The sequence below is a fragment of the Electrona antarctica genome, assembly GCF_951216825.1.
Source record: "Electrona antarctica genome assembly, chromosome: 2".
NCBI lineage: Eukaryota > Metazoa > Chordata > Actinopteri > Myctophiformes > Myctophidae > Electrona > Electrona antarctica.
Window position 1 is genome coordinate 13,760,469 of NC_136807.1, and position 13,395 is coordinate 13,773,863.

Sequence of the window (13,395 nt, forward strand, 5' to 3'; positions counted from 1 at the left end):
TCTGTGATTTGTGTAATGTATTTATTTAATATGAAGAGGACTGAGCTGGTGAATGTTGGCGATTAACTTTTACAGTTTAGGCTATTATACTATATGTGACTGAAGGAGGATGCGGCGATGATCAGCAGCAGGCAGCAGCGCACCAAAGTGACAGAATAGAACGGTGGTTGTTGAACTTGCTACCGCTGGCTGGCCTCTGGTTTGCCAACCAAATGAGCTGCTTACTGCTCAGCATCAACTATATAACTTAAGTCAACTTGCCATATGCTTAAATATTTTATAAGACCATCGATTTATCCGCAATAGCTCGTTTTGGAAACGTCGGGGCTTAACGAGACACTGCTGTCTCGTTGAACCCAGCTGGGTGAATAAGCTAAATTAGGCTACCTAAGTAAGGGATAATATCTGGCTAGGTGGTCATTGTCGGGAGATAATTCACCGACAGGGAGTTTAACCACCGAGGCGAAGCCGAGGTGGTTACACTCCCTGAAGGTGAATTATATCCCGACAATGACCACCTAGCCAGATATTATCCCGCTTATTACATGGCTAACTAACATAAATTAATCCATTGATCCAAAACACAACAAAAAAAGTATTCCATAACTTCGCGCTGGCTGCGTCTGCCCAGCTGCAGGGCTGAAGCACTGTCGGAAAACAAGGAAGTGAGTTGATCAAATAGAATCCATTTTCGGGTCCAGCTGCTTCGTCTATTTCTCGCTCAAATGTTTTCAAAAACATTTTTAAGAGCAATGTTTAGCTGTAAATTACATTGTGTGTCAGTAGTGTGTGTGTTTACATGGCTGTTATGTTGGAAACGGCAGTAAATCAAGCGGGCGCAGCCGCGCAGCTGGTGGTGCTCAGAGGGTTTGATTAGGCAGCGGTCATTATACAGCGGAGCGGTCATTATCATGAGATAACTCACCGCTGAATTAAGCGATTGACCAATCAGAATCAAGCATTCAACCAAGCCATGTAATAATCAACGGTAAATGCTCCATATAACTATGAAAGCGCCTGCACGTAATATAGTTACATGATGACCAAGCAATGTTACAGTCACACTGTATAGGCTACAGCTATTTGGTTTACAAATCGTATCGCAGCGCGCTGTAGCCTACAGCTATTTAATTTCCCCATCGTAGCGCAGCGCGCTACGAGTACACTTCAATAAGCCTATCTCACAGAATTTCCCCGCCCCCCTTAATACGCCCCCTTTCGGGGTTAGTGGTGATAGCGTGACGTCACTCCATAGACGCTACATGTTAACAGAGGTAATTTAAGAAGTCTACAACTTTTGTTTTTCTCAAGGTAAGTTTGCTTCATAATAATATTGGTCTGTCACATTTTTACCTTAGAAAATGTACTTAGATTCTCCAGAGAAAAAAACGTGTAAATCCTAATGTTAAAGACACCACTATTTACCGGAAGTGGGCGTGGAAAGCGGGCTGTGAGATAGGCCTATTCGGCATAGAGTAGCCTAAACGTCGATCACTCTCTGTTGATTTCTGATCGTCTGCACCTTTGTTAAATTGACGCACACACGCACGCCCGTACACACACACACACTCCTCTCTCTCTCTCTCTGTCGCTCTAATTAATTAGTCTCATGTCGCGCAGCTGCGTCTAGATTCTCCCGGCGGATCCTGCCGGGAGCTGCCTATGCCATAGAAAGCAGAGGTGGACCCCACGTCCTCTCTGTTCCAACATCCTCACTCACTCACCACGGTGATGGCGGCAGGCTCCGCCTTGGTGATGGTGGCGTGTTGTTGCTGCTCCGTGCGGGGAGACACGGTGTCCAGACCGCCGTCGTCCACCTAGTCCAGGAATAATGGAATGTAAACCTCAAATTAACCCATTTTGACCTGAGATCAGATTCTAAAAATGTCTTCTACATCCTGACAGTTTTCTGAAAAAGCTATGTTTCTATGTCAGTCGTTTTTCCAAAAATAGCAGACCTACAAGCTCGTAGCGCGCCACTCGGTGGCGCGCTATGAGCTTGTAGATCTGCTATTTTTCAATAGCTAAAGCATAACATCATGCTAACACCAAAAGGGGTTCCCGCCCAAAAAGTGTTAATTGCAAAAAAAAAAAAAACTCAGCTGATTTTGTATCTTCAATATATCCTGAATAACAGAAAAAAAAGTTCCCTGGAATTGTCTGAGGGGAAAATGGCCTGTACAGTATGGCCACCATTGACATCCAATATAAAGGCAAATAGTTTCTAGATTTCCTTTTGCTTTAAGTATCATGTGACGTGTCAAACTAGAGGATTTTCATGATTCTGAATCCATTCCATGCATTAGTTTTGCACAACAACAACTCCTTGGCCTAATAACGGCCATAGCCGTCATCACAAATGCGATGAGGTCAGCACATTTGGGGCCAAATTGACCTGTATTTTCCATATATTTCCTGTACTAACCCAAGCACTATTGAAAGAGGACGGGAAGCGAAGACCGTACGGTGGACTCCATGTTGCTCCCTGGTAGGAAAGAAACATGCGCAATGGGCTATATACAGTAGGGGTGTAACGATATAGTAGATTTAGATTTCAAGAATCGAAGTATATCGAAATGTATTTTAAACTTTTACTGTATCGATTTCAAATCATTGAATCGGATCGGATCGCAATAATGAACCAATATCGTCCATGTATCGTATCGTCAACCATGTATCGTGATACGTATCGTATCGCTGTTAACACCTTAGAAGCCCGGAACTATTTCATCCATTTCATCCAGGGTGCCCATCATTTGAAGCGCACGGACCACTTTTACCGGCGCACCGGAAGCTGGTGTGCATGTCTGTGTAGCAGCTAACAATAGCCACACCACGATCGAGTCGATCGACAACAACGGGAGGTAATAATAAATCTATCGCGACTAGCGACTGGACCGCTGAGCGCCGTCTAACACAGGATCTTTTTTCAGAATTAGACGGGATGATTTAGATCGGGAGTTATGATCGTTTTAATATTTTCGTTTTCGTCAGCTAAACAGGCAGGGGAGATTTTCGATGACGTGTCACTTTTTGACACGTCATCGGATCGGGCAACAAGCGCTCCAAGGCTCTAGAGCGATGCGAACGGTTTTGTTTTCATTAATCTCCGTCTTGTTTATTAATCTCCGTGTTGGGCACTTGACCGTGACCTTGAACTTGGACGGAGAACTCCGACTTGGACACTTAAGGTGTTAAAATATATCGTTACATCCTAATTATGTAGCCAACACTTCCGCGTTAGCTTCCTTGGTCTCAACTGCGCATGTTTCGTTCCTTCCAGGGAGCAACATGGAGTCCACCGTACGGTCTTCGCTTCCCGTTCCTCTTTCAATAGTCCTTGTACTAACCCGGGACGAGGCCTTGTTGTTGTTGTTGTTGTTGGCCTTCTTCTCCTCGCCGACCCGAGGGAGGGGCTCCTCCTTGGCCGGGTGGTGGAGGTGGTGGTGGTGGTGGAGGTGGTGACCGCTGCTGCCCGCCGGGCTCTTCTCCATGGAGCCGGGACTGCTGGACACAGCCACCTTGGCACCGCCCACTGCACCTTAAACAAACAGGATGGAGTTGTGGTTTAGAAGCTAAGGGTCAAAAACAGGCATTAGACCCGAGGTCGATTCTACAAAATTAGTTTAACCCATTTCGACCAGATAAAGATTCTACAAATGTCTTCTAAATCCTGACAGTTTTCTGAAAAACCATATGTTTCTATGCCCTAGAATTCTATGTATTTGGCCGCCGACCCCCATCTGAAAATATGTTGTTCCAGGGACCCTCCAGACACAAAGTTTTGAGTTAAAAACGTTCGCTCTGAAGGAATATATATTCAAAGATTTGCCACATTTTCACGATTCTTCAAAAATATCAGACCTACAAGCTCGTAGCACGGCACTCGGTGCCGCGCTATGAGCTTGTAGATCTGCTATTTTTCAATAGCTAAAGTATAACATAATGCTTAAAACACCAAAAGGGGTTCCCGCCCAAAATGGGTTTTAAAAAGCCTTAAACTTTCTTGTAATGTAGTGAACTTGCTTGTTGTGGTGGTTATTCAACTTATTTCACGTCACTATGTGGTGTTTGAAAGTTACCTGCCCCGTTAACCCATTTTGGGGCGGGAACCCCTTTTGGGTATTTGTAAGCATTATGTTATACTTTAGCTATTGAAAAATTATTATTTTTTAAAAGTCTTAAAAATGTGGTGTAAATCTTCAGAGTTTCAGTTTTTAACTCAAATCTTTGCTTCTGGGGAGGTCCCTGGAACAACATATTTTCAGATGGGGGGGCGGAAGCATATTACATAAAATGTTTGGGGTCCTTGACATGAAATATTGAGCACCACTGATACAGAAACATGAGGTTTTTCAGAAAAACCTCAGGTTTCGATGTCAGGCCTGAATGGGTTAACGTCAGTCACGTGATGTGACGACCAGGATATAAGTAAGGGATAATATCTGGCTAGGTGGTCATTGTCGGGAGATAATTCACCGACAGGGAGTTTAACCACCAAGGCGAAGCCGAGGTGGTTCGTCTATTCGTCTATTTCTCGCTCAAATGTTTTCAAAAACATTTAAGAGCAATGTTTAGCTGTAAATGACATTGTGTGTCACTAGTGTGTTGTATAATGTTTCTGTATCAGTGGTGCTCAATATTTCATGTCAAGGACCCCAAAAATGATATGCAATTGGCCGCCGGCCCCCATTTGAAAACATGTTGTTCCAGGAACAAGGTTTTTGATATATGTGGCCAAAGTTGACTGAGGGACTGCCATTGGATTACGTTTCTCATGTCACATGAAAGCAGGGAATCATAGCTTCAAATTGACATATTGGTTGTTCAGTTTGACCCACCAGTTTTGGAGATATGGCTTATAGAATGAATGAATGAATGAATGAATGAATGAATGAATGAATGAATGAATGGTTTATTTCGGTGCTCTACATTTACATGTTAAGTTTCATCATTTGCATTTGTTTTTACAAAGAGGTGGCACTGAAAAGGTCTAGGCTGAAGCCGAAGCTTATTTTGCCTACAGCCTTTTTTAAGAAAAGAAACAAAATACAAAGGAAACAGAAGAAAATAAATAAAGCATTTTTTAGAACTTAGTCTTTTTAGAACTTATGATAATAATCTTATGTTAATGTTTAATAGAGTATTGTCTTGCAGTGAATCAGCGAGTTGAGAAAACAGGCTTGAAAGGTTCACTTCTGAGTGCACCTAGCTACATGTTTAAGCATTTACATGTCGATTTCTAGTATGTGAAGAGTCTGCCTCTGCGGTTAACTCATTTTGGATAAAATATAAATAAATTCAGTTTTTCTCCTCTGGTGATAAGCTGGCAGGCTCTCAGTCAAATCTGGTCACAACAACATTGCTGAATGGATCAAGGCCCAAAATAATATAATACGTTAAAATTAAAGAGAGAAGGTGAGAATGCAGGATAAAAGGCATGTTATTTAATAATAATAATAATAATAATAATGGATTTTATTTATAATGCACTTTACATTCCATAGAATCTCAAAGTGCTACAGTAGGCATAATATATGAAACAAAAATGAGGTTATTTCATGTAGCTTCCAGGGCTTTGGAGACAGAGGGAGGGATAGGTCTACATGAGGCTGGTAGGGTAGACTGTGGCAGCCATATCTTGTTACTATATTTGTTGCAGAGCTCATGTTCTCGTCTCAAGAGCTACCCTGAATGCACCTCAGACACACACGTGCACCAATAAGGGCTACCCTGAATGCACCTCAGACACACACGTGCACCAATAAGGGCTACCCTGAATGCACCTCAGACACACACGTGCACCAATAAGGGCTACCCTGAATGCACCTCAGACACACACGTGCACCAATAAGGGCTACCCTGAATGCACCTCAGACACACACGTGCACCAATAAGGGCTACCCTGAATGCACCTCAGACACACACGTGCACCAATAAGGGCTACCCTGAATGCACCTCAGACACACACGTGCACCAATAAGGGCTACCCTGAATGCACCTCAGACACACACGTGCACCAATAAGGGCTACCCTGAATGCACCTCAGACACACACGTGCACCAATAAGGGCTACCCTGAATGCACCTCAGACACACACGTGCACCAATAAGGAAATTACCTCACCCTAACCCATTTAGGACCGAGACCAGATTCTACAAAATGTCTTCTAAATCTAGACAGTTTTCTGAAAAACCTAGGTTTTCTATATCAGTGGTTCTCAAACTATTTCATGTCAAGGGCGGCCGCCGACCCCCATCGGAAAATAGGTTGTTCCAAAAAAACGTTTTACGGTAAAACACTACCTTAAAAACGTATTTTGTCCCAACCCAACCCTTTGGTGTGGCTTGGGCTTAAGTCTACTTACAGGACGTTAACATCTCATTTGAGTGCCTTTTGAGTGCCTGTCAGGATTCTCTACATAACTGTCTCCGCTGTTCGGTACGCAAATGCGCCTCGCATGCCTTTGATCTACCGCGCAGCAAACATTTTGACGACGCATGCCCGCTGGCGTACCAGTTATGTGCAGGGCTGCCTATAATGAAGACAGTGTTTAGCTTCATTTCCTTTATTTGCTGCGGATTGCATTCCCACCTGCACCGAATCGAAATCAAATGCGATTGGAAGCGAAGCGAAACCCCCTTTTTTTGGCGGAGTAGAATGCGTTTCTTTGATGCGCATTAGGGATTCGAATGAAGCTTCACACCTGCCAAACGAAGCGCACTTTCCGACAATGTGCAGCAGGGTTCGTTTTAATCGCAGTAAAGCTTTCTGGTGTGAAGGCGACCTTAGTTTGAGTCACTATAGCTTAGTTTTCATTTAGTCTTCGTCAGTGGAGAAAAAAAAGGTAGTCGACGAACATTTTTCGTCGACGAAATCAACACTGCACTATGCTAATCCCCCCCAGCCCCCCCCAGGCAGCAGACCTTGTGCAGCGGGGGCCTCCAGCCCCCCCCAGCGCTGGCTCAGTCTCTTCCTCAGGGTGATGTCCAGGCGGGACGGGGTGAAGGCGTAGCTGCACTGCTCCGGCTGGATCAGGTTCCTGAGGAGGACGCCATAGGACAAGGGTTACGGGTTAGGGTCCATTTGGTTACAAACTATCCATCATTTAACTGGGGGACCAGCTGGTTCCTGTGAGGACGCCATAGCACACGGTGACAAACAGTATGACGAGACATTTTGGCTGATATCGATATCCGGTATAATTAATTACCGTTATGGCCGATAACCGATATTACCGATGTCGTTATAATCTCATTCTGTATTTAAAAATTATAATAATTTTGTCCATTCTGAAAGAAATACATGTGACAGGGTATCTGCACTGCAGGCTTAGGGAAGTCAGATTTAACTTTAATACCTATACTGTATATTCCATATTGTGACCTGTATATTTCAAGCTGTTACTTTGGGCGTGTTAATCTGTAAAGACAATCGGACCGATTGATTAATCGAACCGATGTTTCTATGTCAGTGGTTTCTCAAACATTTTCATGTCATGGACCCCCAAAATGATATATGTATTTGGCCGCCGACCCCCATCTCAAAACATGTTGTTCCAGGGTCTGGTTGTTGTGGTCGGCACTTTGGAATATTTTTCAACACTACAACAAGCGATTACAACGTTTTTAAAGTGGATTTTCATGACAAGCAACTCAGCGGTCGGTGCACTGGCTGTTCAAAGGTAACTTTAACCAACTCAGCGGTCGGTGCACTGGCTGTTCAAAGGTAACTTTAACCAACTCAACGGTCGGTGCACTGGCTGTTCAAAGGTAACTTTAACCAACTCAGCGGTCGGTGCACTGGCTGTTTAAAGGTAACTTTAACCAACTCAGCGGTCGGTGCACTGGCTGTTCAAAGGTAACTTTAAACATAGGCCTGAAAGACAGCCGTACATGGTAGGCATTCAACCTGTTAATGGTTAAAGTCAGGAGGAGTGGCAGCAGGAGCGAATCTGATCTGTAATCAGAACTGGAGAGCAGCAATGTCAACCCAGGAAGCGATAGCGATGGGAGAGCAGCACCAATACAATACTAATGAACGTATCCAATGAGGCCGCTCAGAAGAAACGCACGTTCTTTTGTGGAGATAAAAACCAATATGCTAATTAATAGTACATCAGGTCAATCAGGAGATTACCGTGACCTAAAAAAAAACATGACATCGTCTCAAGTTCAGCTAAAGGGCCACTTCACCTCTCTTGCAACCAGAGCTTATTTTAACCCATTCTGAACCGGGAACCCCTTTTGGTGTTTTAAGCATTATGTTATACTTTTAACTATTGAAAAATAGCAGATCTACAAGCTCATAGCGTGGCACCGAGTGCCGCGCTATGAGCTTGTAGATCTGCTATTTTTTGAAAAATCGGGAAAATGTGGCACAAATCTTTGAATATATTCTTTCACAGTGAACGTTTTTAACTCAATTATTTGCTTCTGTGAGGTTCCTGGAACAACATATTTTCAGAAGGGGGTTCGTGGCCAAATACAGATAATTCTGGGGGTCCTTGACATGAAAAAGGTTGAGTACCACAGACATAGAAACAGTTTTTTAAGAAAACTGTTTATTATTATTTCATGTGAAGGACCTCCAGAATGATATGTATTTGGCCACGAACCCCCTTTTGAAAATATGTAGTTCCAGGAACCCCCCCCCAGAAACAAAGAGTTGAGTTGAAAACATTCGCTCTGAAAGAATATACATTCAAATATTTGCGCCCCATTTTCACGATTTTCCAAAAAAAAATTGGTCTCACTTCCTTCCTGGACTACAAGTCGTCTCAGAGGGGTGTCTCCCCTCCACAAGTGCACTAAAGCATTATGGGCATTGTAGGAATTCAGCAATCCAGTCAAACCCTAGTCAAACATGCAGACTTAATTATTGTTCTGGCCATAGGGTGCAAAATTCAAATTGTGCTGCTGTTATCTACTACAAATACCATATTTACATTGAGTGATTACAGTTTCTTCCAGCTGTGAAATGGCCCTTTAACACTTTTTTGTTGCCGGGGGAATTCTTCAGAATGAAGGCCCTAGAGTGCCCAGCAGATGAGACAGATTTTACTCTGAAAAGCCCCAGCCTTTCATTTCCCCCCAAAACCGTGGGGTTTCTCTAGAAGCATTTATATTCCAAATGAGACGCTACAGTAGGTTAAAGGACAACTTTAGTTTTTTTCAACCAAGGTTCATGTTTTAGGTTGTTATTAGAGAAAGTAAAAGGTGAGTAATCTTTTTTTCATTTGCTGCTTTCTTTCGTTTTAGGGATTTTAGCTGTTTTTGACAGGGGGGGCGGGGGCATTCGAGCACGGGGCTAAATATGTATTTCTTTACAACATTTTATAGCGATTTATTTTTTTATTCTTTACTATAGTCCTACTAGACCCCAAGAAATTACATTTGGCCACAAAAGATCACGGGATCTACTGAATGTGTCAAACTGGCATATTGAGCCTATGACACACAGTGTGGCTTCCCCCCAGTAGGCTACCTTCACATTCAGTAAATCCTGTGATCTTCTGTGGCTAGATATAATTTCTTGGGGTCTAGTAGGACTATAGTAAATAATAAAAAAAGAAATCGCTATACAATTTTGTAAAGAAATACATATTTAGCCCCGTGCTCGAATGCCCCCGCTCCCCTGTCAAAAACAGCTAAAATCCCTAAAACGAAAGAAAGCAGCAAATTAATAACAACAACCTAAAACATGAACCTTGGTTGAAAAAAACTCAGAAAGTCAGTCAGAAATGAAGACAGAACATTGCCCTTTTGGTCTAAACCATGGAGACCGCCGTGGATTTAGAGTAAAGAGACACTTTGGTCAGCCAGTAAACAAGGAGGTGAACGGCAGCACGCACGCACGAAAATGGTTTGATATCAATAAAAATGACCTAAAATGACCTCACCGATCTGTCAGTCACCCCCGGCCCCTCCTCCCGCCCCCCAGTGCAGCGCTATATGTCACATAATTTGGAGCGACGCCCAACCCGGAAGGGTTGACTCCTCCCACTTCTAGCCCAGAGCGGCCAATGCGTTCCTCCAGGCTTTCACTTTTTTTGCGCCGACAAAAATGAAAGCCTGAGTATACCGAGGCTATGTAAGGAATGACCACCAAACGCCATTAACTGTGAAAGTAAGTGTCCTACCTGAGTTTGACTTGCCACTTGAAGACTGTGTTCGGTCCACAGTCTGGATGGAGACGCAAGAAATTCGCATCGCTGTAACAGAATGAAGAGACAAAACAACAAACTCAGCTGTCACTGTTCCACTGAACTCTTAGACGACGTGCAGTGGTGGAAAGTAACTAAGTACATTTGTAAAGTAACTAAGTACACTTTTATTTACTTTACTGTACTGGAGTATTTCCAATTTCCAATACTTTTACTTCCACTCCGTTACATCTCGGATCCAAATGTTCTACTTTTACTCCACTACATTTATTTGAAAACTTTAGTTACTTAGATTTAAGATTATTGTTACAAAACATACATGGCCCACTTCAGCCCTATATATATATATATATATTTTTTTTTTTTTGGCTGTTTGAAAATAGCAGATCTACAAGCTCACAATGGTCTGGATGCTCCGGGGACCCCCACCACCCACATGGTAACTCTGGTCATTTCTCGACCGTTTGGGACACGGGGCCTTACCTGGTCTGGAAGATCAGGGTGAAGTCCTGCTCCCTGAAGAGGACCCTGGCCGTGTCCCGGCAGACGCCCTTCACGTACACGTTCACCACCATCAGGTCCGTGCCCTTCTCGTACGAGTCGTTCTTCACGATCTGCAGGTTCACCACAGGCTCCACGGGGGCTGAGGAGAGGGGGGGATTAGTAGCCTGGTTAATAAACCAGACCGAATCAGCCGTTGGCAAAAACAAATTGCCTACCAGCGGATTACGGTCTGGCGAGGCTCAGTAGCACGCCTCTTTCCTACAACCGAGAACAGGTCGGACCAATCGGGACACGGTATGCAATATGGGCGGGCTTTGGTACAGTGACGTTCAATGCTTGAGACCTTTGACAGACAGTAGCTCTGACCAATTGCGTCAAAGAGGAACCCGCCCCCCGGGAAATGAAATCCAAGTGGAGCCAGCCCAGACTAATATACCGCGACGGTGTTGTGTGATATTAGTCTGGCTTATTAGCCAGGCTAGGGGATTAGTACACACAGAAGAGACCAGACTGTCTTACATAGACCCGAGGAGGACGCATCATGTGTCACCTTATAGCTTTTACTGTGCACAAAGATGCTAACGCACACCCAAAGTCCTTGTAGAGGTAAGAGAACTGCAGGGGGGAATCTTGAAAAAAACGAGAAAGTGGCCGCTTATATTAGGGGAAATAGCCAATAATGCACTTTTGCACAAAATAACACCTGGACCTCTTTGGTGGGGACGTAACAACTACAAATAAAGGTAAGAAAGCCTTCTAGCACGGAATTCTCCTTTAACCGCCGAAACGTTGGATTCATGTGTCTTAACCTGCTGCGTCCTATACTAATGAAGCATTGGCACCCTGGCTAATTTTTTCGGAAAATCGTGATAATGTGTCGCAAATCTTTGAATATATATTCTTTCAGAGCAAACGTTTTTAACTCAAATCTTTGCTTCTGGGACGAGTCCCTGGAACTACATATTTTCAGATGGGGGTCGGTGGCCAAATAGATATAATTCTGGGCGTCCTTGACATGAAAAGGTTTGAGAACCACTGATATAGAAACATAGGATTTTCAGAAAATGGTCATGATTTAGAAGACATTATTTTGTAGAGTCAGGTCTCAGGTCTCAATACTTCAACATTTCCTTATCAAAGCCCTATAGAGCGTCGCAGTCCCGCCTCCTACCCTGGACCAGGAAATTAAACCCAATGCATTTTCCTCATAGACATTTCTTAAAGTATTTATTTAAAGACGGTTACGCCGCGGACAAAGCCAACTCGAGTCGTGACAACTCATGACAACACAAACAATATTTTGGACCAAACAAATAATTACAAAGAAGAAAAACAAAAAAAGTGTTGTAACCTGCCGTTTTTTTCTTCTTTCTAATTATTTGTTTGGTCCAAAATATTGTTTGTGTTGTCATGAGTTGTCACGACTCGAGTTGGCTTTGTCGTTGAGTTGGCTTTGTCGTTGAGTTGGCTTTGTTCGGCACTGTGCCGCTCTATAGTTAAATGGTGCATTTATATAGCGCCTTTGTCCAAGGCGCTTTACATAGATTGTGCATTACATTCACCCATTCACACACAATCATACACAGATGGCGGCGGAAACCATGCAAGGCACCAACTCTGGGGGAGCCCGGGATCGAACTGGCAACCTTGCGGCTACCATCCAGCCACTCTACCCCTGAGCCGGGCCAGGTACTACTGGTGGTTCTAGAATGTGAACTGACCTTCCTCCTGTTTGGTGTCCAGAGGAGGCTCCTCTTTGGACTGGTCCGTCTTCTCCTCCTCCTCCTCCTCGCCGTCACCGCTGCCCTGCCTCTGGTTGGACAGGCCAGGTAGCTGTTGGGTCTGGTTGGACAGGCCAGGTAGATGCTGGGTCTCCTGGGACAGGCCAGGTAGCTGTTGGGTCTGATTGGACAGGCCAGGTAGCTGCTGGGTCTCCTGGGACAGGCCAGGTAGCTGTTGGGTCTGGTTGGACAGGCCAGGTAGATGCCGGGTCTCCTGGGACAGGCCAGGTAGCTGTTGGGTCTGGTTGGACAGGCCAGGTAGATGCTGGGTCTCCTGGGACAGGCCAGGTAGATGCTGGGTCTGGTTGGACAGGCCAGGTAGATGCTGGGTCTCCTGGGACAGGCCAGGTAGATGCTGGGTCTCCTGGGACAGGCCAGGTAGCGGTTGGGTCTGGTGAGACAGGCCGGGAAGCTGCTGCTGGGTCTGGTGAGACAGGCCGGGTAGCGGCTGCTGGGTGTGCCTGGCAGTCGGACCCGTGGCTGCTACCGAACCCGACCCTCTCGAGTCAGCTCCTTCCTGGGGCCTGAGAGCAGTACCGTCAGAACGCCCCTCCGTTGGGGTTCTAAGAGCAGTACCGTGCTCAGAGCGCCCCCCCTCCTCCTCCGCTCCGGGGGTTTTCTCTGGCCCAGAATCAGTTCTCTCCGCGGGGGACTCTCCCCCCGACGTCGGCCGTTCCAGAGAAGCCGCCGCTACAATTCCGTTGCTGGAGCTGGAGCTGACGACGGGTTTGAGGCGGTCGTTAGCGCTGCCACTAGCGCCAGCTGCTGGTAGGTTAAGGTTACTGCCGCCGACCGATGGAGTCCCGGAACTGTGCTCGCTTTCCGAGGACTGGCTTCGCTTCTCCTCCACCACCTGAAACAGGGCCATGGACGGCACATTTAAAATCTGAAGGAAAAAGCTCTGCCGTTTGATTTTAATTTCATTACTACAAAATTCCCACTACA

The 13,395-nt window shown here is 44.9% G+C and overlaps 1 protein-coding gene across 5 annotated transcripts in view; it reads right to left on the reverse strand.

The window, feature by feature from the left end:
• The window catches only part of usp19 (ubiquitin specific peptidase 19), a 60,626-nt gene that overhangs the window by 26,817 nt on the left and 20,414 nt on the right, over window positions 1–13,395 (reverse strand). For 4 of the 5 annotated variants that reach the window (XM_079496071.1, XM_079496072.1, XM_079496069.1 and 1 more), the window contains 6 exons: window positions 12,391–13,303; window positions 10,649–10,808; window positions 10,142–10,213; window positions 6,927–7,042; window positions 3,351–3,541; window positions 1,725–1,817 (listed from right to left, as the gene is read on the reverse strand). In XM_079496071.1, coding sequence (XP_079352197.1) covers window positions 1,725–1,817; window positions 3,351–3,541; window positions 6,927–7,042; window positions 10,142–10,213; window positions 10,649–10,808; window positions 12,391–13,303 — 1,545 coding nt within the window. The remainder of the gene's footprint in view (window positions 1–1,724; window positions 1,818–3,350; window positions 3,542–6,926; window positions 7,043–10,141; window positions 10,214–10,648; window positions 10,809–12,390; window positions 13,304–13,395) is intronic. The other variant, XM_079496070.1, reaches the window with a different exon arrangement.